The sequence below is a fragment of the Lonchura striata genome, chromosome 3 (genome assembly GCF_046129695.1).
Source record: "Lonchura striata isolate bLonStr1 chromosome 3, bLonStr1.mat, whole genome shotgun sequence".
Taxonomy (NCBI): Eukaryota; Metazoa; Chordata; class Aves; order Passeriformes; family Estrildidae; genus Lonchura; species Lonchura striata.
In genome coordinates this window covers 94,632,282-94,657,992 of record NC_134605.1, presented here as the reverse complement: position 1 = coordinate 94,657,992, position 25,711 = coordinate 94,632,282, and the positions used below count along the sequence as shown (strand labels likewise).

At 45.5% G+C, this 25,711-nt stretch overlaps 1 protein-coding gene across 1 annotated transcript; it reads left to right on the top strand.

The window, feature by feature from the left end:
- The first annotated feature begins 20,866 nt into the window (after positions 1-20,866).
- TMEM18 (transmembrane protein 18) lies at positions 20,867-23,600 on the top strand. The gene is made up of 5 exons (XM_021551121.2): positions 20,867-20,953; positions 21,137-21,257; positions 21,853-21,907; positions 22,801-22,894; positions 22,989-23,600. The coding sequence occupies exons 1-5, from the start codon at positions 20,906-20,908 to the stop codon at positions 23,076-23,078; spliced, it is 408 nt and encodes a 135-aa protein (XP_021406796.1). The 5' UTR covers positions 20,867-20,905; the 3' UTR covers positions 23,079-23,600.
- Positions 23,601-25,711: the final 2,111 nt, after the last annotated feature.

Sequence of the window (25,711 nt, the reverse complement as noted above, 5' to 3'; positions counted from 1 at the left end):
GCTTACAGTTCATGTCAATACAATGGAACTGTATTAGCATGAATTGAACTGAATTCTATCTGAGTATTTTTTTTAATTCACTATGGGTTTTCTTTGTACACCACTGCAAAACTATTAATAGTTTCCCAAGAAAACGTGAAGACCTGAAAACTCCATTTTTCTTTCGTTACCTGCTTATTTAACTAGTAACATTCAGATATGTTCCATGAAATGTTTTTTTTTTTTTTTTAATCTATTTTTTCCCACAGAAGCATTAATTAGAAGTCCAAATAAGTCAATTTTTAATGTCTGTAACAAGGCACTTTCTTCATGCCTTTGGTGCTTGCAACTAACACAGATTTTCACTGTTCATAATAGAAGATTCTTCAAACCAAGGGTCATTAACAGCAGTCTCTTTTCCAGGAGACCAATAATGGGAAATCAAAAACACTTCTTCAATTTACAAAACAAACATATAGCTATCACAGAAAAAAAAAATCAACAAAACAAAAACAAACAAACAAACAAAAAAAAACCCATAAAAAAACCCCAACAACAACAAAAAACCACCCCAGAACTTTATGTAATACAAGTTCCAGGTCCCATTTTTCAGATGCACTTAAGTTCTAGGATTTTTATTATTCCATGACTGCATATTGCCTACATTTGGGCACATACTCAGCCTGAACTTTTCTTCCTACCAGAACATTCCCCGAACAGGGAAATGGGCACACAGAAACATCAGGCTGCACTTCAGCACTTCTCACTGACAATATATACAATTCAACAAGACTGGTTTCATATAGAATATTCCATAATCTTCAAATGCATATCAATAAGCCAGAGAGGCACATGTCCATCCCCAAAGTAAACCCTAATTCTTATTCCACTATGCACAGCATTTGAACCCATTCTTTACCAAAATGTTCCCTCTCCAAAAGATGTGAATTACCCCATTCATTTTTAGGGCAGTTTCTCCCTACACATCACCATGACTGTTTAGAGAATACAGGAACTTGGATACTTGTGTCTGCAGCCCAACAGCATCTCTCTGTAGTAATCTGCTTTCACCTAACAGATGGCAATGGCCAAAACCTGGTTTAACCAAACACTTGAGCATTATATATTCAAAGTTAGGAAACTAGAGGAGGATTAACTGCTTACCTAAAACTGCAACCATTCTTCTTGGAAAGAAAGTCATGTCTTCCCTCCTTTGTGAAACTAAATTTTATGCCAGGATTCTGCTGTCCATCACATCGAGATTCTCCAGTTCTGTGCAGCTAGTTGAGGTTCCAGAGGCAGCCTCAACAAAGAAACCAAGAGCCACTAGGGTCTACATTCTATGTTGCACTGGGAGCATGGCAGAATCCACAAGCATTCAGAACTCTGATCAGAACTTCTTTGTCCCCATAAATCTCAAGTTATTCTTAGGTTAATAAATGTGCTTAGAAGGCAGCAGTGATCAAATACATTACAAAGAAATTCTGTTTAGTAAAAGCATGTCATAGGGCACTAACATATTAAGCACAGTGAGTGATTAGCTTTGTATATATGGCATGGATGGAAAGCTCAGAGTCACTTAGCTACTACCCTCCTATTCACCAGCCCTCCTATGTTCCAAATACAGAGTTCCTTTTCATGCTGGTAGCAGGAACAGCTGTAGGAGAAAGCACAAATGAACCAAAAAAGATGCTGTTTCTCTGCACAGCACGGCAGACTGTGCATGGGACAGGCAGACTTGCAGAAGATGTTAGCTCATAGCAGACACCACAGAGATGCCCTACACAGATTTTAAGCCTTAGTGATGACATTTTTTTGCATTCTTAACCTTTAAGGTGAAAGACCCTGCCTGCATTTTTCCCTAACAAGTAAGGTCCGAAGTCTGCAGCGTCTTTGTACCCACAAAAAATATTTAGCAGTAGGGGCTAAAAGAGCAATTACTAATGCCTGTGGGAAGAATAGGTGTTGCTCCATACACTTAATAGGTGCGCTGGGCTTTTTATTATGATGAGGATCTGTAGAACAAAACTTTGTTCATCTGAATGTTTTGTGAGTGCTGCTCCAGAGCTCCTGAAACAGCGACGTCCTGAGGAAAAGCAAAGCCAGAGCTCCACCTGCCGCTGCAGGAAAATGGGGCTGGGTGCCAGCTTCTCTCCTCATCTTCCTCTGTGCACTCAAGTACCCTGAGACTCACAGCCAGCTGAGCGATACCAGGTTTTTTGCATGTGTATTTGGACACCAGCACTCTTTAAACCTGTTTCCAGTGTTCACCAGGAATTGGTTAAGGCTTTGCACTGAGCCTTTAGCAACTTCAGTTCAAATCTCAATCACAAAGAATTTCTTCCAGTTCTCAATATTCCAAAGCTAAGAGCTGGAAGATACAGAGAGAATTTACTGGGCAAACACCACTATCTGATTGTCCTGTTCTTATATTCTTCCCTAGGAATCTGCTACTAGACACGGACAACAAAAATATTGTACCAGTTAGTGTATAAAATCCACTGTCCATAAAAGGAAGGTTTTCCTGCAACCACCTTAGCCTTGTAACAGCACTAAATAAAGCCCACCAAAACTACAGGTAAGTCTTTGAAAAATGTTCTGATACCTGCAAAAGAACCCACCAGCAGATTAGTAGTTAACAGCTAATAAACTACTATTTGGATTTTCCCTTTATATGTTTAACAGATCAAATAAAATAGACTATCATAAACACACAGACAAGTATTTTATTCTCTCAATTGAAAGAGAAACAAGCTAAATAAAATAGCTCTCTGAATGTTTTCACAGAAAGAAAGTCTCACAGATATTTTCTATCCTCTGCCTAAGGCCTTCTTCTTCAGACCACCTAGAAATCTTTTTTTTCTCCAGTGAGGATGAACTTCTGAGTTAATTAACTTAGGATAACATACTTAACTTGAACAATTAAGGTGAATCTACATTAACAGTTTACTTAGCATCCCTTCTCGTAGGTATGAATGTGCTAAGTGTCCATGCCTGGAGTTACACTTTGGGCACACAGCTTGTGCACACACTGTGGTTTCTCCTGAACTCAGCAGAAAGCTTCACACTGAGATGCAATCCAGAGTACCAGGGTTACTGGGGACACAAAGTACAGTCTTTAAAGCAAGAATTCAGCAACTCTGAAATCCTGCTATTTGCAAGCAACAGATTTGGAAATATTTATATGCCTTGTCCTTCCTCTATAGTTGAAGGAAATCCAAAATGAGCAGGAAAGTAATAGGAGACCAGTCACAAGCTTACAGACCTTCCAAAAAAAAAAAAAAAACCACAAAAAAAAAACAAAAACAAACAAAAAAAAAACAAAAACAAAAAAAAAAAACAACAACAAAAAAAAAAAAACGGCCTTTCTACTTGCAAAGAGGACAATTCTAAGACAGTATTTAGCCCATCAATGTAAGTGCTCTTATACCACCATTACATCTTCAGTTCAGGGGAACAAAAACAAGGGGAGCTATTGGAGGGTCATTACCCCGATTCTGTTGAATTCAGTCACCAATAGGACCAAAAATTTCATTGTAAGGTTGAATGATCTGATAGGAGTCTGCAAAGGTCAAAGGCCATCCCCACCCTACCAAATCAATGCATGAAGTTAAAATTAAAATGAAGGCAATATTTGAAAAAAGGGATAAAAGCTAAGCCTGCTAAACCCAGAAAATCCATCTCTGTTACAGGGAACAGAAGAATTTTGTTTGTGAGAAGAAAAACAAGGCTACTGCACTACTCAACATGATGTGTCTGAAGCATTGGTCTCTGAAGCTGGTCTGAAGAGGGACCAGAGGAGCCTCTTGAGAGATATTCAAAGGTTTTGGAAAAAGGAAACCACTTTCCCCAGTGAGAATATCCCAATATCCTAGAGTCTCCACATGGGCATTTTTGAAGCCAAAGAGATTTGATAATGCTAGAGCCCTGACTTTGGCTCAGTACTGTACTGGTGAGAGACAGTTAATTCCAGTGGTTCATGACATCTGGAAGATTGACTATCTACTGCTAGTGGTGAAAGCCTAGACTTAATCTTTAAGGGAAAGATCTCTGCCTGCATCTTTCTCCTAGCAACAGTTAATGACACAGGGAAGTGTGGTAGGGGACTTGGGAAAAGCTCCCCCGAACATGCCTTGGGAGGAGGCTGTTGTATAGGATCCCGCCTCCAAGCTGCCCATCAAACCTACCACTCCCCTCATGTTATGTAACCTTCAGTTATGCCCACCTTTATGTCAATCACTTTTGTACTTGCCCTAAGTTCTAGAATGTTCTTAAGTTCTTTGTCTGCAATTGGTTCTTCCCCGGTTACCGCCCCCTTCCCTTATTCCCATTTGCTGTACCCCTATTATCTCATCCCAACTCCTCCTCCTAGCCCTATTCCTATTGGACCCTTTGTACCCTGTCCCTCCTACTTGCTACCTGATATAAGTCCTACCCCGCCCCTTGTTCGGGGTTCTCTGAGCCTGCTCCCTTGCTGTGTGGTCGGGTCACAGATCCTCCCTGACACCCACCCTCAGTGAATAAAGCAGAGCCTGAGAATCAACCTGCCGTGGTGCAAGCCTTATTATTACCATCGCGTCCTCGTCGGGGCCTCCATGACAGAGAGCCCCGGGGACGCAACTGGCGCCCGAACACGTTGACACCACCCGGGTGTCAAACGGGAGCGTCTCCACGAAGAGACTGGATCCGTGACCCGCTCTTCGTTGGATTGCAAGCGCCGTTCGGGAGCTGGTCCACCGGCGTGCGCGCTCCGTTCTAGGAGATCGCTCGTTTTGTGGGCTGCGGACACCTCATCCCCTTGGAAATCGCCGCTCCGGGGGAGCGCCCAAGCTGCTGAGACCCGCAGCGCCTGCACCACCCCAGCGAGGCACCTTTCTTTTCGGCTGCGGTCCCTGGTTGTGTGAGTATTTTGCCCCCCTCTGTGGGCACCGACCCAGCCTCTTTTCTTTTCCTTTCTCCTTAGCTTCCTGGGGCTTCTGTTAGTTGGGGACATGGGCAACCGTCTCTCCCCAATTCGGCAGGATTTCTATTCCCAAGTTAAGGCTTCCCTTGTGTTGGGGAATGTTTCTTTTAAGAAGGGGCAGTTAAAATCTTTTGTTAATTTTATTTTTGATCACCTCCCTGATACACGCAGGGAGGATTTTAATTCTCTTCAGTTCTGGGGAAAAGTTGGGAGGTTGTTATATGACTTACAAGTAAAGGGGAACTTTCGGGTGGGACATTTCTTTCCTCTTTTTCATTCTATTTTTACTTTATTTAGTAAAAAGCGGGAATGTTTGGGCCCCAGTTCTCCTACCCCTCATTCCGATTCCCCCGTTCCTACTCCCGCTTCCCCTAAGGATGGATTGGGCGACAGACCCTGCCGCACTGAGGCACAGGGCTGCTGCCGACTCCCTGCTGTTCCCCAATCCACCCTGTCCCTCTCTCATGCTGGGACTGGCCATCCCAGTATGGGCCATTCCGAGTCCCGTGTCCCGCTCCCCAGTCCTCCCTGTTCAAACCCTTTTTGTTCGGTAGAAAAATCATGTCCCCATAAGGGACAAGAGAATCAAAATGGCGCCGGCCGCATGGCCGAGCCGCCCCCGGACGCGACACAAAATGGCCTCCCGAAAAACCCCGTTCCCGCCATCACTCGGCCACCCCCACCTCCACCACCTCGTTCGTCGGGTGCCGCCCCTGCGTCGGGTCCCCCCCCCCCTCCTCCAGCGTCGATCGCCCCGGCGTCGGGATCCACCCCTCTGGCCCCTGAGACCGCACCCCCGGTGGGAGGGACCTGCCCACCCAAGGACCCCGCCCCAGTGGGTGGGACCCCCGGGGGGGAGGGCCACGCCTCGGTGGGTGGGCCCGGACGCCCCTCCCCCTCTCCAGCCACTCCCGGTTCCCACGCCACCGGAACCGGAAGTCGGCCTGACCGGAAGCAGGCCATCTTGGCCTGCCGGGCCTCTCGTCACCGGGGCCCCTCGGTCAGGGAGAGGCTCAGGGCCCTAGCCCGTCCTGCCTCATCCTCCTCGGAGGATGAGGACAGCGACAGCCCCCGGCCCGCACATCGGCCGGGGAAAGGGTGGGCCCGGATAAGGGAGAAGGCGATCGAAGAGGGGGACGTAGAGTTCGCCAAAGACCTGGAACTCTTTGCGGCACCTGTGACTCGGGGTAGAGGGGGAAGGCCACAGTGGGAACAGCTGCCTTACGTGGAAGTTAAAGAGCTTCGTAAGGCAGCAAAAGACTATGGGAGGAATTCGCCATTCTTTAAGAATGTGTTGGACCTCACATTCTCTGGACACACGCTTGTACCCCACGACCTCCGGTACATAGCGAAATCATTGTTTACACCCACCGAACTTCTATTATGGGAGGTCCAATGGAAAAAACTACTAAAACCTCTCCTCAAAAAATATAGTTTGGCAGCCACATTAGGAGAGGGAGAGGAAGGACTTGACGCTTTGGCGGGGGAGGGCGATCTGAGCCGGCCAGAGGACCAGATTTTGCTGCCGCTGGACCTTCTTAATGACATCAGAGAGGCCGCTCGGATTGCTCTCCTAAAAATACCAGATGGGGGGAAACCCCTCCAAAGCTTCTCCAATGTCCTTCAAAAACCGGGCGAGTCCTTCATCAAGTTCGTCGACCGACTGCGGGAGGCGATTGACCGTCAAATCGACAATCCGGCTGCGAGAGAGGAGCTCCTCCGAAAAATGGCCTTCACCAACGCGGCCGAGGAGACGAAGAAAATTCTTCGCACGTTACCTCAGGACCCCGAGCCGACCATCGCTCAAATGGTGGAAGCCTGTGCCAAAGCAACATCAACCGAGACCACTGTCGCCCTGGCCATGAGTAAGGGAGTGGGGGAGGCGATGCTCACCATGAACACCATGCGGTGTTTCGGGTGCGGTCAGATGGGGCACATTCAAGCTAACTGTCCCCACTGGCCCCCCGACCGCTTTTACCATCAGTATGCTCCCTCCCCAAGGCTACCTCCTAGGAACCCCCCGACCCAGCCCTATCCACCGGCGGGAAACGGGTCGCGGAGCGCGAGGAGGGGCCGCGCGAGGATACCAAGTGGCCCCTCACAGCGCCCTGGCCTCCCTACCATCCGGGAGGACCAGTGGCCCAGCGGCCAGTTTCGGCGGATTGGCGGAGCCCAGAGGATGGACTCCGCCTCTTCCAAAGGACAAACAATTTAGATGCTGGCCGCCGCCGGGTCCTCTCTAGCTCTGCCAACATCACCTTCAGAGATGAGGACCTGGTTCGCGTCTCCGCAGGGTTCCTGGAGCCCCCTTACTCCGGCCATGACACCACTGTCCTTATAGTGGGCGACAGCAGGCACACACCCCTGGAACTCGACATCTATCCGGAAGTGGTGTGCTTTCCACCGGGGTTCGAGGTGACGGTCTCCGTCGTGTGTCATAGTCCACCATACACACTGGACAAGGGAACTCCTTTCGCCCTCATGTACATCCTGGACAGCGCAGCCGACGAAGTCGATCAGGACCAGAGTGGGGGGGACAAGTATGTCTTCCTCACTAAAAATGTGTGTCGCGAAAGACCTTTAATAGACACTGTCATCTCTCAACAGGGGAAGTCCATCTCGCTCAAACTGATGGCAGACACCGGGGCAGATGTCACCATAATTCCCAAGGCAAAGTGGCCTCGCGACTGGGAGTTGGTGTCCCCTCGCGGCACTATCTCTGGAGTGGGAGGAGCTGTCAATTCCCTTCGGAATCGACATCTGGTAAGCGTGGAGGGCCCGGAGGGACAGATAGCCACAGTGAGACCCTTTGTCGTCTCATCGAATATTATGTTGTTGGGAAGGGATGTTTTGTCCCAGTGGGGTGCCCGCCTGGACATTCCTTGCCCTGCGTGGGATTTTTAGTGTGGGCCACTGCGGAGCGCACCTCCCTACCGCTGAAGTGGAAAACCGATGACCCGGTGTGGGTGGACCAGTGGCCCCTTCCACAAGAAAAACTAATTGCGCTCAACAACTTAGTAGAGGAGCAGGTGCGCCAGGGACATTTAATACCTTCCACCAGTCCCTGGAACACACCTGTCTTTGTCATAAAAAAACCTGGCAAGGACAGGTGGCGCCTGCTCCAAGACCTACGCAGGGTCAACGAAGTCATTGAGGATATGGGCCCACTCCAACCTGGCCTTCCCTCCCCTTCCATGCTTCCCCGGGATTGGCAGCTCGCAGTCATTGATATCAAGGACTGCTTTTTTAACATCCCACTGTATCCTAGAGATGCTCCCAGGTTCGCCTTCTCCGTCCCCTCCATCAATCGGGCGGAGCCTTACAAACGCTACCAGTGGACCACTTTGCCCCAGGGAATGAAAAATTCCCCGGTGTTGTGCCAGACGTTTGTGGCGCAGGTCCTATCCCCTGTTCGGAAACTGTTCCCAGAGGCCGTCATCCTTCACTACATGGATGACGTGCTTATCTGTGCGGAGACATCTACATATTTAAACGCTGTTCTGACAAAGACTATGAAAGCCATTAGATCTGCGGGATTTGAGATCGCAGAGGAGAAAATTCAGCTGACGGCCCCATGGAAGTACTTCGGATTCGTTATCACGGGAAGGACCATCGTACCCCAGTCCGTCACCATCAAGGACCAGCCGAAGACGCTGCGGGACCTGCAACAGATCTGCAGCACCATCACCTGGATCCGACCTCTCCTGGGACTCACCACCGAGGAGCTGGCGCCCCTCTTCGACCTCCTGCGAGGAGACGGTGACCTGGCTTCTCCACGCGAGCTGACACCTGCCGCTAAAGGAGCCCTGGAGAGAGTCGCGGATGCCATCAGGTCCCGCCAGGCTCATCGGGTCGATCGGTCGCTTCCCCTGGACCTTGCCATCCTGGGTAAGTGTCCCAACTTCCATGGGTTGCTTTTTCAGTGGGACGCTGGGCGGAAGGACCCACTCCTTATCATCGAGTGGTTGTTCCTTCCGCACCAGCCCTCCAAAACGATCTCTACTCCCGCAGAGCTAATGGCAAAACTCATTATCAAGGCACGGCATCGTCTCCGGACCCTCGCAGGGTGTGACCCGGCATGCATTTACTTACCTCTCAATCTGGAACAATTGGAATCTTTACTCCAAACAAATGAAAATCTGCAAATTTCAATTGACAGCTATCCCGGTCAAATTTCGATCCATTACCCTAAACATAAATTGTTCAAGGACACTCTATATCTGGCTCCAAAATCATTCAAAAGTAAAACACCAATTAAAGGTGCTCTCACGGTGTTCACCGACGGGTCGGGAAGATCCCACAAGTCGGTGATCACTTGGAAGGACCCGGATAGTCAGAAGTGGGAGTCTGACATCCAGATAGTTGAAGGTTCCCCCCAGATCGCAGAACTTGCTGCGGTCGTGAGAGCATTCAAAAAATTTCAACAACCATTTAATTTGGTGACAGATTCGGCTTATGTCGCCGGGATAGCAGAGCGGGCTGAACATGCCTTGCTCAAAGAAGTCAAAAACAAGAAATTATTTCAGCTGCTCTCGGATCTTATTTGGCTTATCTCCCACCGGGAGCAACTGTTTCACATAATGTATGTCAGAGCTCACACAGACCTGCCTGGCCCAGTTGCCAAGGGCAACCGGAGAGCGGACCAACTCGCTATGCCCGCAAACTTCAATGCACCGGCACTTTCTACGAACCTGCCCGACACTTTTGCACAAGCGAGGCTGAGCCACGCATTTTTCCACCAAAATGCGCCCGCGCTCACTCGCCAATTCAAGCTATCTCTGTCTCAGGCCAAATCCATCGTCGCCACATGCCCAAGCTGCCAGGCCTTCGCTTTACCACCGTTACCTACTGGGGTCAACCCCCGAGGCCTGGGAGCATTGGAGCTGTGGCAGACGGATGTTACCCACTACCATCCTTTCGGAAGACTTAAATACATACACGTGTCCGTTGACACTTTCTCAGGCGCCATCTTTGCCTCTCTCCACACTGGAGAAAAGACCAGAGATGTTATTAAGCACCTCTTCATGGCCTTTTCCACCCTCGGAGTGCCTAAGGCCATCAAGACGGACAATGGACCAGGCTTTACATCAGCCCGGTTCAACCAATTTTTACAACAATGGGGGATTGCCCACACCACCGGCATCCCTCATAATCCAACAGGACAGGCAATTGTGGAGAGGACCCACAAAGAGCTTAAAAAACTCATCGAGCAACAACATGATGCCGCTCTAGTGATGACCCCCGTGGAAAGGGTCTGCAAAGCACTTTATGTATTAAATTTCCTCAATTGCTCTGAAAAAGAGCCAGACCCTCCCGTGCTCAGGCACTTTTTTAACAATACGCGGGCACACTTAAAAGAGCGGCCTCCAGTGCTCATCCGGGACCCTGAAACTAAGCAGATCAGCGGCCCGTACCCTCTCATCACTTGGGGGAGAGGGTACGCTTGTGTTTCAACAGGCCAAGGTCCGAAATGGGTCCCGGGGAAATACATCAAGCCGTTCTTGGAAGATAACACCATCGTCGATCCTCCCACAAGAACTACAACAACGCCTGCCTCATTGTCACCGGACTCAGCAGTTGCTTGGCGCCGACGGAAAAGGAAGACATCACAACGGACACCCAACATCGTATTAAAGACATTACTTACCAGACGTTACCTTCCCCCACCGATCAATGACTGCCCACAAACCCCATCCCCTCCTGTTCCCTTCCCCTTACCCACTTACCTTACCCGTCGCTCCCATCCCACTTAAATGTCAATTTTTTACTTAAAAATAAAAAGGGGGAGTTAGGGGAGTTGGGGAAGAAGACCATATTTTTCCTGAATATTTTCTCTTTGCACTTTTGTTCGTTAGAGATGGCTGCCCAAAAAACATCCACCAACGACCTACGAGAGTGGACGCCCCGACGTATCCGGCTGGCCGCAAGCCTCACGCTCCTTACCATCATGTGGCTGCAGGCGGCGGACGGCTGGATTGTGCCACAGCCGAAGGAAAACGTCTGGGTAACGCTGGCAAAGTCCTTGCAACAAGAGAACTTCTGCTTGGCCATGGGCAATGTGGACAACCCGCTGTCCACATGCCTGGTGGGGGTCCCTCTGGTAGCCGACGATTGGCCAGTTTCCAACTCTGACCTGCTCCGAACCACGGGCAGGAGACCTAACCCGGTCGACACTTGGGATGCGTGGACGAAAATATTACCAAATTCGAAAGAGGAGCCCCAAGAATTGGATCTGTTGGGGTCCTCTCCTGCCACGTATTGCGTAAAGTTTTATTTTAAGAGGCCAAGTCAGAATTGGCATGGGATTGACTTGGCCAAAAACACCTACAGAAAAGATGTTACACCATTGAACAAAAAATACAATTCGGCTAGCTGGTGTAACTATACAAGTCCGATAATTTCTGTTTCCTCCATTCGTCCCAAGTCGTTGCCCCGGGGGATGTTTCTTGTCTGTGGGGACAGAGTATGGTCAGGCATCCCATCTCGGCTCCAGGGAGGACCGTGTAGCCTTGGCAAGCTTACTACCCTCACTCCAAATAAAACCCAAATTATGGATTGGAAGAAAGAGAGACAATTGGCCAGACAAAAAAGATCATACGACCAATTCGACCAAAATTGCGATGACAAAATTTATAATTGGGGAAAAACAAAGAGGGTTGCCGCTTCCATCTTTCTACCATGGTATGCGGTTGCTAAAGCCCTCGGTGAGCTTTCTCACCTGGAGTGCTGGATAGCGAAGCATGCCAACGCATCGTCTGCCGCCCTCTCCGATCTCTTGGCGGACGAACAGACCACCAGGCAAGCCACCCTCCAAAATCGGGCGGCAATAGACTTTCTGCTGCTAGCCCATGGCCACAGCTGCGAGGACTTTGAAGGACTGTGCTGCTTCAATTTGACATCAAGAAGCAAATCTATTCAAGCCAGCATCCAGCGTATCCAGACGCAAGTCCAACACCTACAAACAGAGACTTCGGCTGTGGACCCTGCGACCAAGTTACTGTCCCAGTGGGGCGTCCCGGGATGGGCAGCCTCAATCCTTAGAGGACTTTTATGGATTTTAGTTATTGTTCTTATTATTTTCGTTGCCCTAGCGATTTTTAAGAGGATGTTAATTAAAACTTTAGGGAATGTTTATTTAATTAATAAAGAAGGGGGAGATGTGGTAGGGGACTTGGGAAAAGCTCCCCCGAACATGCCTTGGGAGGAGGCTGTTGTATAGGATCCCGCCTCCAAGCTGCCCATCAAACCTACCACTCCCCTCATGTTATGTAACCTTCAGTTATGCCCACCTTTATGTCAATCACTTTTGTACTTGCCCTAAGTTCTAGAATGTTCTTAAGTTCTTTGTCTGCAATTGGTTCTTCCCCGGTTACCGCCCCCTTCCCTTATTCCCATTTGTTGTACCCCTATTATCTCATCCCAACTCCTCCTCCTAGCCCTATTCCTATTGGACCCTTTGTACCCTGTCCCTCCTACTTGCTACCTGATATAAGTCCTACCCCGCCCCTTGTTCGGGGCTCTCTGAGCCTGCTCCCTTGCTGTGTGGTCGGGTCACAGATCCTCCCTGACACCCACCCTCAGTGAATAAAGCAGAGCCTGAGAGTCAACCTGCCGTGGTGCAAGCCTTATTATTACCATCGCGTCCTCGTCGGGGCCTCCACGACAGAGAGCCCCGGGGACGCAGGGAAGCCATGCGGTAGTTTGACTGTGTCAGGAGTAAGGGATAAGGGTCAAGGAAGGCAGAGCAGCTACTTCCATATGATCACACATTTATTTGTTTTCATTAGGACAAGCCTGAAACAATTTCTCTACCTGTCCCTCTGTGAATATGTGTTACCCATACTCATGTAAACACAGCATCCGGCAATGTATTAGGAGAGCCTGGTTTTAAGCAAGGTACATTTAATTGGAAACCAGGGAAAACAGCAGTAACAAGGAAAGGATGCTGCAATGTACACTGCAAAATGGTGAATGTTGCCATTCCTCATATTGCTCTGTGTGGGGTCAAGCACACAGAGAAGCAGTGTCCTTTAATTGATAATTCAGGCTCTAGAATAGATTTTTAGTGGTGCCCCAGGTGTTACCGTATTTTGTCATTGTCTTTCCTCTGCTGAACTTTTTCTTTCTCACTTTGTATTTTCCAGTATGCCACCAAAAGGCACTGCAGGGGATAATTTTTTTCTTTTTTTTCTTTTTTAAACAAATGACTATTACCTTACTTTCTGGCAGTACTACTTATTGTACAAGCAGGGCATGGAAAGACTGGACACAGAACATGAAAATTGGAGGATGGGGCTGGAGGAGAGGATCTCCAGTGGTAGAATACTTTTCCAGGAAGGAAGTACAGGATATGGTTACTGAACACATACATATTTCTTGCTGAATTCCTTTATTTCATCAGAACAGAACAGAACAGAATAGAACATGGGCTTTTCTAATCTCAACCCCACAACTCTCAATGTGAAACTGGTTACCTTTTGCACTGTAAAGGTCTTCAACATGCTCTCTATCTACAACCATTCTCATGACAGTGCTTCTTGGCCAATGGCAGATTTAAAAAAGGTATCGTTTTATGTGTTTCACTGTCCAAACATCACACAATCCTCGAATTGCAAACAATATGCATGCTACTAAGAATTCAAGAGTTAGGTCTGCAATTCTTCTGTCTGTATCTCTAAAAATTAGTCTTTGCCCAAAATATTCTCTGTGGTCTCCTTCTTGCATTCATCATTGTCCTGGAATTTTGCAACTTGACTTTTCTCACAGACTTTCCAGATATGTTCTGTGTTAGTTTCCTAAATGTTTTTGCTGATTTATCTCTTATACATTTCTTTTTTGAGTGCCTCAAAACATCCATCTACAGCTTAATTCCTTGTACGAGGATGACATCTCAGCTCATAGGGGAGCTGCAAATCTCTGCCCTTCCACAGACACCTACCAAACTGGGAAATACTCATAAATCAAAATCTATGATGATACAGATATTTTGAATCTCTGACACAGAAGAGTCATATAAAATCCATGTACAGAATAGTACCTAAAACCTCTGTCATAATCTTCCCAACAGTGGACTTGTCAACACTGGCGTACTATTATGGGAGACAACATTGAATTAAAATACATTTATCACACATTGAACAGCAGTGTGTGAAAAAATCAAAATATCACCACCACAGCAACACCCCATCCAGTCAGGAATACAGCTAGAGACATTTCTCACCAGTTATGAGGGAACAGCACCGTGGAATAACCCATGAATCTGTAAAACCTCAAACTGCAAAAAAGTTGGAGGAGGATTAACTGCCTGCTTCTCAACTCTTCTGATGCAAGATGTTGCAGTGGAGCTCCCACACCTGTGCCAAAAAATTTCAAAATGTGAATATTCTCATGTCATATGCTTTTATCTCACAGATATTAAGGAGCTGGTAGGAGCTGTCACATGTTAAATGGACAAATGTTTACACCTTTGCAATTATTGTTGTATTTGAAAGTATATAATTTGTATGTGTCAATTTCTATATCCAAAAAATCAAAACTAAAGTTCTCAGATGGTCTGAGCCATTTGGACAAATTATACCAACAGAACTATGAACTGCTGAGGAGATGGAATAGACAAAACACCAGAAAACACAACCATGGACAGCTCCAGGATCAACAGGTGGATATGCTGGCTTTCTAGCTCTTGGCTGTTTCTTGCCAAATTACCACCATTTTTCCACACTTCATTCTTCTTTCATTAGAGAATGATGATAAGCAAGAAGCAGCAGGAGCCTCAAAGTACAAGATTTGTATCAAATGTTCAGTCTCAGAGATGAAAAGGCTGAACAATGACATTTCACAAAAATGTCTCTTCTGCTGATTTTGCTCCAGCTGCTCCCTGCAGCTTGTGCTTCCCCTACATGCTAAGAATGACAGGGAGGAGTAGCTGGGATGTGCCTTAACAGCATGCCCTGAAGGAGAAAATACAATGCTGACATGAAGTTCTGCAATCAGATCAGATACAATCCTGTAAATTGCCCTGCACATCCCAGATACTTCTATTCCTTCTTGCCCTTTTATTACAACATCTGTATTGCAACTTAAATGCACTGCATTGTGTCGGGTGCAATGCAGTCACACATCAAAGAAATGCAGAGGTCCTTTATTTCCGCACTATCCCATGGCATGACACAAGGTGGTATTTCTGAAATGAAAAACAATGAATGCAGCAATTCTGTAAAAAGAACACTTCAGAATAAGTCAAAGAGACAATAAAGTATATAATTATGAACAGGACTTGAGACTGTCAGGACTGATTTTTGCTTGCAACTACACTTGGCCTCTTCCACCCTGAATGGAAAAAGATCACAACAGAAATAAAAATCTGCTTTCGGTGCCAGAATAGAGTAAGGCTTTGAAAGGATTCTGAGATCTTTGTTGGGATTAGAGGAATAATTTAACAGGAGGTCATGGTAGTAGGTAGAGGAAAAAAAAGACATTTGTATTTCAGAGTGTGTATACTGTCTGAAAATAGGAAGAAAAATAAGCATGAGGATGCCTGAAGCTACTTTGAAATGAGGGAAGAAAGCCCTGACAGAAAGTGGATGAAAAAGAGGGAACAAGGGAATAAAATTCTGAAAAAAAAAACCACACAAAAGCATTTATTTCACTTCCAGGATAAAGCAATATTGTTTAGTGAACACTACTAAAATGTTTTTTCTCATTTTAAGTTGTAGAATCACTTAATCAGAATAATTCAGGTTGGAAGGGTCCTTAAGAAGTAATTTTAACCTTCTGCTCAAAGCTAGATTCATTATGAGACCATGTTGCTCAGGGTTTTATCCAACTGGGTCCTAAAAATCCCCAAAAAAGAGGCATCCCACCTCTTTGGACTCCTTTTCCACTGTTTGACTCATGAGGAAAAATCTTTTCTTCTTATCCAGCCCAAACTTCTTGCTTCACTTTAGGTGCACTGCCCCTCATTCTCATACCACCCTACCAGGAGAGCTTGGCTTCATCTTTTTTACAAGCTCCTTATAAGCACTGTCAGGCTGCTACTAGGTTTCCCCTGGAGACACCTCTTGCCAGGCCAAACAAGGCCAGGTCCCTCAGCCCCTGTCCCAAGACAAGTTCTTCATCTTGCCCTGAGTATTTTGACAGTTCTCTGCTGAATTTTCACTGTTTAGCTCTACTGTCCTTAAATTTGAAGTATCCAAAGGTAGATACAGATGTGTTCTGATAAATGCTGAATCCATTCATCTCCTGGGTGTACTAATACAGCCCAAGAAACTGCTGATAGCATTAGCTGCCAGGTCACACTACTGGCTTATGTTCAGCTTTTTGCACCCCCCAGACTTCCCAGGCTGTGCTCAGCAGTGCTGCTTCTCAGCCAGCTGGTCCCAGTCCATATCACTGGGAAATGCAAAGTAAAGAGCAATATAGGTCAGTCCTCTGGAGGTCATCCACTCAAACTCATTCTCAAAAGCAGGGGTAACCTCAAGCTTAGATGAAGTGGCATCCATCATCTAAACCTGAAACTCACAAATTACATACATAAAGCAATCCAGTCAGTTTTAAATTCTATTTCTAAAGAAGTCTTTACAACTCGATGATTATTATTCTTATTTTCCAAGCACATCATGACGAATAAAAGCTGGTACTATAAAAAGATAAAGAGACAGCAGCTGCAAAAAATAATGGAACCACTCAAAAATCATTATTTTGTGATGGCAAGGACAGGGAAAGTGAAGGATTTTAGTGAAATGCATTAGAGTGAGTAACCAGACTCAGGCTCACTTCTGTTGCACTGGGAGCAAATGCAAATTTAAGGCAGCTTTTCAGCACAACCATGAATATAAGGAAAATCTTCAGAGCAGATAAAAATTATGTCCTGGAAGTGACCACAGCAACTATAGTTATCCAGATTCCTCTCCCAGGCTCAGCATGTTTTCATAGTGAAGCTGTTTATGCTTCCCAAAGCTCTGGAAAGACTATTGAAGACAGTACAACACAGAACTTCACAGGAGATGCAGAGGTGAGCAGTCCCTGTCCCAACAGCAGAACTCTGTAGTGGGATGTCACAAAGCACAGAAATTGGGCTGTCAATACCTGTCACTATGTGGTCACCTTGTATCTTTGCCTTGACTGATGAGGTGAGGGGCTGCCTTATTCAAACTCATTCATACACCTTCTCACATCTCCTGCAGAATCAAGTTGCATTTCCCTCAGCAGAAAGTTTAAGGTAAGTAAGCAGGTGCTTACTTCTGTGTGGTTTCTAGTACTGCAAAATATGATCTGCTAACAAACGTGTGTAAAAGTTATGACTAGAAACATAATTTAGCATTTAAATCTAGGACTCCCTATTATACATAGGCTTTTACCAGCCAGCTTGTTTTTTCAGCAACATAAATTTAAGATAAATGTCTGATTTTACATCCTTTCCTATGTAAAGTAAATGAAGTTCTTCTGTTGTTGTAAGGGAAAAAAAATTCCTTCTACCAACCAGGTTCTTTTTATCTTTCATCCAAACTGCTTGCATAATCGTGTACATAGGAATCTGAGTCTTGCAACAGAAAACTGAGAGTGAGTTTTAGAAACCATTTAAGTTACTTATAATAATGAGAACAGAAATATTTCTATATTATTATTATTGGTACTATATACTTATGGTTAGTAGAACATTCTAAAAATTAGGCCCTGATTGTAGCATACTGGTTCTGCAAAGGGGCTATAAAAAAGACAAATACACAAGTTTTTCCCTATAAAAGAGTAATGCATCTGTTCACTGCCTTTAAAGTAACTTCTGTTCACATTTCATTTTCCACTAAAAATAAATCAAAGAGAACATGTACCACACAAAAGATCTGGCAATACTTATGTATCTGCTACCATCTGCTGACAAACAGCATTATTGACTTTATCTTAGTCTTAAAGAAATAACTATTTCCCTATAGGAAAGTTTCTGCTGATGCTACAGTGACTGAAAGTAACAGCCACATGAATTTTTAATTCAGCATGTTGTAGCCATAGTAAGCCAATAATTTCTTACTCACCCATTTTGTCTGCATCACAGATTCACCATGGACCAGCATATTCCACTCATACACTTAGTGACTGCATCCTGCATTCATTGAAGCCCTTCAGCTGTTGCAGACAGTTTATGAAGTAAATTTCTGAGCAATTACATAAAACTTATTCCTCATTTACAAGACACAAAAATTTATTATTAGCTGTAAGACTTTCCAAATAAGTCACAGAATGGATCAGGTTGGAGAGGACCACAGTGGGGCATCTAGTCCAACCAGCCCTGTCAAGCAGGGTCATCCCAGAGCACACTGCACAGGATTGTGTCCAGATGGTTCTTGAATATCCCCAGGGATGGAGACTCCAGAGCCTCTCTGGGCAATCTGTTCTAGTGCTCAGTAACCTGTTGTGGTGTGGTTTGATGTAGTCAGTTGGTTTTATTAATGTCGATCAGCCTTTATGCTCCCCCATTTGTCCCCTCACAGTTGGTTTGATCCAAGTTGTTTACCCCAAAAGCTCCTGCCACTTGGCTCCCCAGTTATCTGCCAATCTTCTCACCTCTCCCTGTTTTCTCCTTATTTGGTTCCATCAGGCTGAGTTTGTTTATACCCTTTTGGCTGTCAATCCTATAACAACCCCCAGTTTCTTCGAGAAAGTTCTGTATCAGTCACCCCAGTTTAGCTTTTCTATTTGTCCCCTGACCTTGTCCCCTGACCTTGTGCCTACCCCTGTTACATTATCATAGGTTGTTGTAATTGGTGTCATCCCTCTTTGGTTTATCCCCATTGGGCAAGACAGGTTTGCACCCCTGTCTGCCCACCCCCTTTTTAAGTTGCTGTAACCTTTGATTTCCCCAACATTTGTTCCTGCACCCATTCAGACAGCACCTTTGTTCTTGCCCCACCTGGGGAAAAATAAAGACTCTTCGGGCTCGCATGCAGGTGTCCTTCTCTCATCCCTTCACCTCCTCTCAGTGTGTGGAACTACCAAAGCTGCACAACCCATGCCGCAGCACTCGGCACCACCAGGGTGGCAGACGCCGTTCCCCTGGGGTGCTCTCTCGTGGTGGCCACCCGGCCTCACACGGGCAGTGCCAGCCGGCTCATCCCATCTGCCCAAGGTCGTGGCAGGTAGCCACCGCAGTCACCTGCACAGTGAAGTTCTTCCTTATGTTCAGGAGGAACTTCTGTGCATCAGTTTCTGCCCACTGCCTCTTGTCCTATTGCTGGGTACCACTGAGCAGAGCCTGGCATCTCCCTTCAGATACTGACAGACATTGATGACGTCCCCCCTCATCTCCTCTGGAGGCTGAACAGGCCAAGCTCCCTCAGCATGTCCTCATAATAGAATTGTTCCAGTCCCTTAATCATCTTTGGAGTCCTCCATTGGACCCACTCCAGGTGCTCCACGTCTCTCCTGTCCTGAGGAGCCCAGAACTGGACACAGCACTCCAGATGTGCCTCACCAGGGCTGAGTAGAAGGACAGGATCACCTCCTGTGACCTGCTGCCAAAGCTCTTCCCAATGCAACCCCAGGATACCTTAGGCCTTCTTGGCCACAAGGACACACTGCTGGTTCTTGAGCAGCTTGTTGTCCACCAGGACCCCAGGTCCTTCTTCCTGGAGCTGCTCCCAGCAGATCAGACCCCAGCCTGTACAGGTTCATGGGGTTATTCCAGTGATTGTTTTCCAATCTACAATGTGGGATAGAAATATCTTTTCTCCCATAGTCTTAAACAATTTAAAGACAATGGAAGTAGAAATCTATCACCTTACTTAATTTTACAACATTTCCAGTGAAAGCCTTGATTAGCCTCCAGATATTTTTGTTGAGAAAAAGACTAACAAAACCTAAAGCAAAAAAAAAACCCTAAAAATAATAATAAAAAAATTATCAGTTTCAGGTATCTCATATTAAATAGCAGAAGTCTGACAGTGAAGTGAGACCAGGTCACACTGATGACCCACATCTGGCTTTATGGTAAACTAAATTAAGAGTAACTGTAATATTTACTTATACATGCACTTCAAAACACTAGGGGAAAAAAAAGTCAAAGTCTCACATCTGATAAGCTAAAATGTCAGAAAAAAATAATGAAAGCAGAATATGAATATACATTTAAATAGTGTTGGTTCAACAGATCTAATCCTTTAGATTAGATTTGGCTTCATTGTTAGGAATCTGAGTTTGAAATGGTCGTTTAAGTGGTAAGTCTTAAGAATAGTTGGTTCTTCCAGACCTAGCTGCATTTAAGAAATGGAATTATAAATTAGAGGTTTAACCTGTGTCGTGTTCCCTTTGCATTGTAGTATTTTAATCTTTTTTCAACTTCCAAAGTTAAAAAATGTATCCTTGAGCTCTGCTGTAGTGGCAAGAACAGCAAGGCCCCGCTGCGCCTCGAGGTGTGCGGGGGGTCACGGTGGGCATTACTTGGAGAGAAGTGATTTCCATTTGACTTAAGTTCCTGCCTGGAGAGTTGAACTGTGTTTGTTTTAAAAGAACTCCCAGCTGGGCTAACAGCTCTTTTTTTGCCTGGACTGCCATCGCTAAAGCCAACCCTGGGTGCTGCTGAGAGGAGACCGAAAGTTAACACCCATGCCGGGCCACCGAGCCCGCGCCGAGTGCAGCGGGCCCCCGCGGAGCGGAGGGACACTGGCGGCTCCCGGCGCTCACAACGCGCCTCGAGGCACCGCAGAGGAAGGAGGCACGGGGCTGTGCGGAGCCACTCAGCCGTGCCCCGACCCTCGGGACATCCGCGGTTCGTTCCCCTCAGCCCGTGCCCCGACCCCCGGGACATCCGCGGTTCGTTCCCCTCAGCCCGTGCCCCGACCCTCGGGACATCCGCGGTTCGTTAACCCCGGGAAGGAGGAGCCGCTCCGAGCCCCGCCGCCCCTTCCCGCCATCGCCCCGCGGGAGAAGCGGCCGCCCGAGTCTCGCGAGAGCCGGCGGTGCGCCGCCGCCATGGAGCCGGCGGTGCGCGGCCCGCCGGGGCTGTCGGCCGTGCTGGCGGTGAGGGGAGCGGGGCCGCCCGGGGAGCGGGGCTGTGCGGCGGGGAGGGGGAGGCCCTGGCTGGGGGCGCGCTCCCTGCCGAGCCTGGCGCGGGGGCCTGCGGGGCGCGGCCCGTGACCGACCCCGGCCGCGTTCGGGCGCCCTTGTCCCGGCGCTGCCTGAGCCGCTTCCCTCTGCCCGCAGGGCACGGACTGGTCGGAGCCCTGGCTGCTGGGGCTGGCGGCTTTCCACCTGCTCTGCTTCCTGCTGACGTGCGCGTCCCTGCAGCACCGCCGGGTGCAGGTCGGGCACTTCCTCTGCATGGGTGAGTGCAGCTTCTCCGCTGGCAGTGCCTGTGTCTGTCGGTGATAATCTGCTGTGGAACCTGCTGTGACCTAAAAATATGTATTTGTTTTATTTCCAAGAAAATGTATGAAGTGCTAACTTAAAACCTTGGCCTTAGTGAGGAAGTGGGATGAGTAAGGTTACATTAAGGCTGCATGGTCATTTGCCGTGTGTGTCGCAGCTTCCCAATGAAGTGTTGCTGTGCTGGAGAAACAGAAAAGAAATCGACTGAGAGCCAGCAGTTGCTTTGTACTCTGCCTTGTTCTAATGGTGCCGTTCAGTGAATACGCTCAGCTTTAGTTTCTGAAGCAAGTTCACTATATGCCCTGCTGACAGCCGTGATGATGGCATGAGGAAGAGCAAGACTGGCTTACACATTGTAGTAACAACTTGTGTTATGTCAGGGTTTATCAGCCTGAGAATCCACAGTGACCTTGCCAAGCAGTCATCATCGCTGACTGGCAGAACACGTACTAGCTTTGGTTCAAGACCACATGGATTTGGATTAGATGATGTATTATGAGCAGTTTTATTTTTATAGAATACTGAATCTAATATTTTTCTTTCATTTATAGTGGGCTTAGTGTACTGCGCTGAATATATCAATGAATTAGCAGCCATGAATTGGAGGTAAATGTTCTCACTTTCATTTTTTGAATAAAACTATACAGTACAACATAGCTATCACATACTTACAAGAAATAATAATGATAGCATGCATTTATTGTACTGCTTGTATGGATGCTTGTAAACTAATTTGTCAAAGAACTGAGAGAAAAGCAGAGTGCTGTGTTTAAGGGGAAAAGAATGTGAACTCTGGTGGGGTTTTTTGGGTTTTTTTGGTGGGTTTTGGTTTTTTGTTTGGGTTGGTTTTTTTTTGGAGTTTTTTTTGGTATTCATGTTTAATAGCTGAAGAAACACTCCTCAAAAATAGCGCTGCTGCTTTATATACTTACTTCTCTGTGTAACAAGCATTAATATTTACCTGTTTTACTAAACCTGTATACCAGAATTAAACTGATGGTTTATTTTGATGTTTTAAGCATTGAATTAATCTTTCCCTGGTATCACTGAAAGTTATGTGTTTAACACCACTTTATGCTAGCATCTAATTGTAGTCATTATGTTTCACTTCAAGCATACATGACCTAATTAAAGCTTTGCTGCATTTATTATTTTTGTTATCTTCTCTAATATAAGTAAGCAAAATACCTAAAATGTAATTTCAGATGCTTCAGAATAAGCATGATTTGTGATTCACTCTTGTAGTCAGTCATGTTAGTTAGCTTTTATGCAGTAAAACTGTAAAGAAGAGAAAGACTGATATTATTAGTCATAACAGGAGAAGTATCAACTGCCTCTTTTTTTCTGACTTAATACAGTAGAATGCTGGCCTATGCTTGGTGATCTCAAGATGTGGGATGGTGTGTAGAGTGTCCATATAGAAGAGTTGCTGGGAAAGTTGAATGTGTGAACTACACTAAATAAAGCTTTGTCTTTCATTTTCTTTTTATTTCTTTCAGGCTCTTTTCTAAATACCAATACTTTGATTCAAGAGGAATGTTTATTTCACTTGTATTTTCAGCACCACTGCTGGTGAATACTATTATAATTGTGGTATGTATGTGTTCATTCATACAGGTGCTTTCATTAAATGAGTAAGTAAAGGTATATGGTAAAGTAAAGGTATAATAATTTACTTACTTTTCAGGTCGCCTGGGTTTACAGAACTTTGAATGTAATGACTGAGCTAAAAATGCTACAGCAGAGAAGGAAAGCAGAAAAAGAGAAAAAGAATTGAAAGCGCCAAACAATATTCTTCTTTCTTCAGTTGCAATAATGCCTGTCTGGGTAATCAATCCTTCTGTATGGGTATGCAGGAACAGAATTATTTTTGTGTCTGATGTCAAGAGCACTTTGTAATCGTGGTTGTGGACATTGAGGTGAAAGCAGTTATCTACAGTACATTGGAATTGGCTGTGAAATTATGAAACCAGTCTTAACAGGTCTTTGTGCCCTTCAGCATATGATTGTTTTCCTCCATGACCAAGGCTGTTAGTATTGATGAGACACAATCTTCCAGTTTCTATTTGCCTGTGTATTTTTTTACTATGCCTTTATTCTGTGCTTATCAAGTATCAGTTATTCTGCTGCTTAAACCAATTTGAGCTGTGTTGTGAATTACAGTAAATGAGAGATTCAGGATAACTCAGGAATCCATGCTTCTGTGAAGCACTTCAGTTCTTTATAAATCAAGTTTCATACTTCCTATGTGTACTGTGTGCCAGTGACATTTTATAAATAAAACTATCCACTCACTGAATCTTGAGTTAATTTGTGTTCATTTTTAATCAGACTTTTTCCTTCTTTATTTCCCATAAAAATTCCCAGTTTGGCACATTCCCCAGTTTATTGTGTGTAAATAATTCAAAATTATCTCTGCATTTCTTTCAATTTATACTTCATGTTTTTAAGGCTTCTAGATAAAACCATTTTTTATAAAACTCGATGAAAATTTGATTATTTTATTCTTTGTAGAACAGAAAGGGAAGAAACTTAGTAATGTTACATGCAGGCTTTTTTTCTCTTTTTAATGCTTTTTTTCTCTTTTTAATGCTTTTTTAAATAAATTACTGAAAATTAAAAGTAGATAATAATGAAGAAGGCTTTAGTTTTGCTTCAAGTAGCCTGTCTTCATTGAGTTAAGGTAATTTGAGAAGGGGTGTGGACACCATGAAGACTGTCCATATTTAGCAAAAGTTGTATCTTTGTGTGGAGATGCACAGTTCTGTTCTAAAATAGGTGTCATTTAAAACAGGAAAGATGATCTACAAAACTGATACTACACTAATGTGAAAAACATTTGGGTACAGAATGGCAGAACACTAGTAAGTTTATAAGCTAAGGAAGTGTTTGTGAAACTGATTTTAATTACTTGAATAGTCTTCACAAGAGAGGAGACAGGGACTTGAGGAAGAGAACATCTGCATGTCATACAGAGTTTGCAAGTCTCCTAAGAGGGAGAAAGTGAAAATCCTGCTGAAAGGGCAATGAAGTGTTAGTGTTGGATCCATTTCTTTACCTTTCCCATGCCTCTTTGGCATTCCTTTATCCACTCATAGCTCCATCCAGAGCTACTGGCAGCTTGACTGTTTTATATTAGCAAACTAAAGAGATGGAGGTTTGTGTGTTTTGCCATTCTGACCATTCTGCTGTGACTCTTGGTGCAGTGTTGGGTGGTGCCGACTGAATGGAGAAATCTCAAATATTCTTGTAGATAACGTGTGCTTTTTGGGAAGGAGTGAAGAGAGTCTGTCCAAATGACTGCCAGGTGGGCTATGGCAGCTGTCACCAGGACCAAAGAACAGACCTTTTTGATTTCATAGACACAGGATGTTGTCCTCTCAGGCTGGTTTACAGACGTTCAGCCTTGCTCTGTGGATGGCTTGCTGTAGCTTCCCCAGGCAGGTGCTGTCGGAGTGCCTGCAGCACCAGGAGTGACCCCATGGTGGTCCGCAATGACAACTTCCCCAGCCCACCAGACGCCTGAGCCCGGATGCTGTACTTGTCGCCACACCAGAAAAAAAAAAAAGAGTGCTCTGCAGGGTACAGGAACAGCTGGAGGGAAACAGCAGTAGGAAAGCAGGGAGGGAACTGGGAAGTACATAACTGGGGACTGACAGCACATTTGCATTAACAACAAGGGGTGGTGGGGAATTGTGTCAGTGCCTCACCATAATTTAGACAATGGTGTTTTCCCAAGGCATTCTGGCCCTGCCCTCCCCATAATCATCTCCCACATTGCTCCTACAATTTGATGGGGAGAGTTGCAATTTTCACACGTGGCCCTAAGCATGACCACTCAAATGTTGTGTTTCTGACTTTGCTGTTGATAACTGTTCTGCAAAAAATCAGCACACAATTGTTTTAGTATCACACATTTGAAGCTGTAATACTTCATATGGAGATACCACCTGTTAGCAAGTAACCTTTGTTTCACAGTGTGAAGTGTATGAATTTGATTAGCAGTAAGTGAGGAGGTTCAGAGCAGCTGAGCAACGAGTCTTGCAGTGGAAAACAGTGTGCCTTATTTAGTACATCCAAGGCAAATTTTCTCCAAATAGTTTGCTATTTTGCCTATCTTGTGTGTGATGTTGGCAAAAAGATGGATAACACTTGGTTTCAAAAGCATGATGGCATTTTTTTTGTGTTCTAGAAGTATTGCTGTATGAAAATATAAACAGCTCCAAATTCAAAAATTGTATCAGTATTTTTTTTGAAGGGTAAGTGTCTCAAAATTGTGAGTTCAAAACCTTCCCTGAGTCCTGGAACTACAGTATGTAAATCTAACAGGTGAGATAAATTTTCACTAACACAAAAATGTGGTTTCCATGTATCACAAAATCATGTGGGTTGATGGGGATCTTGAAGATC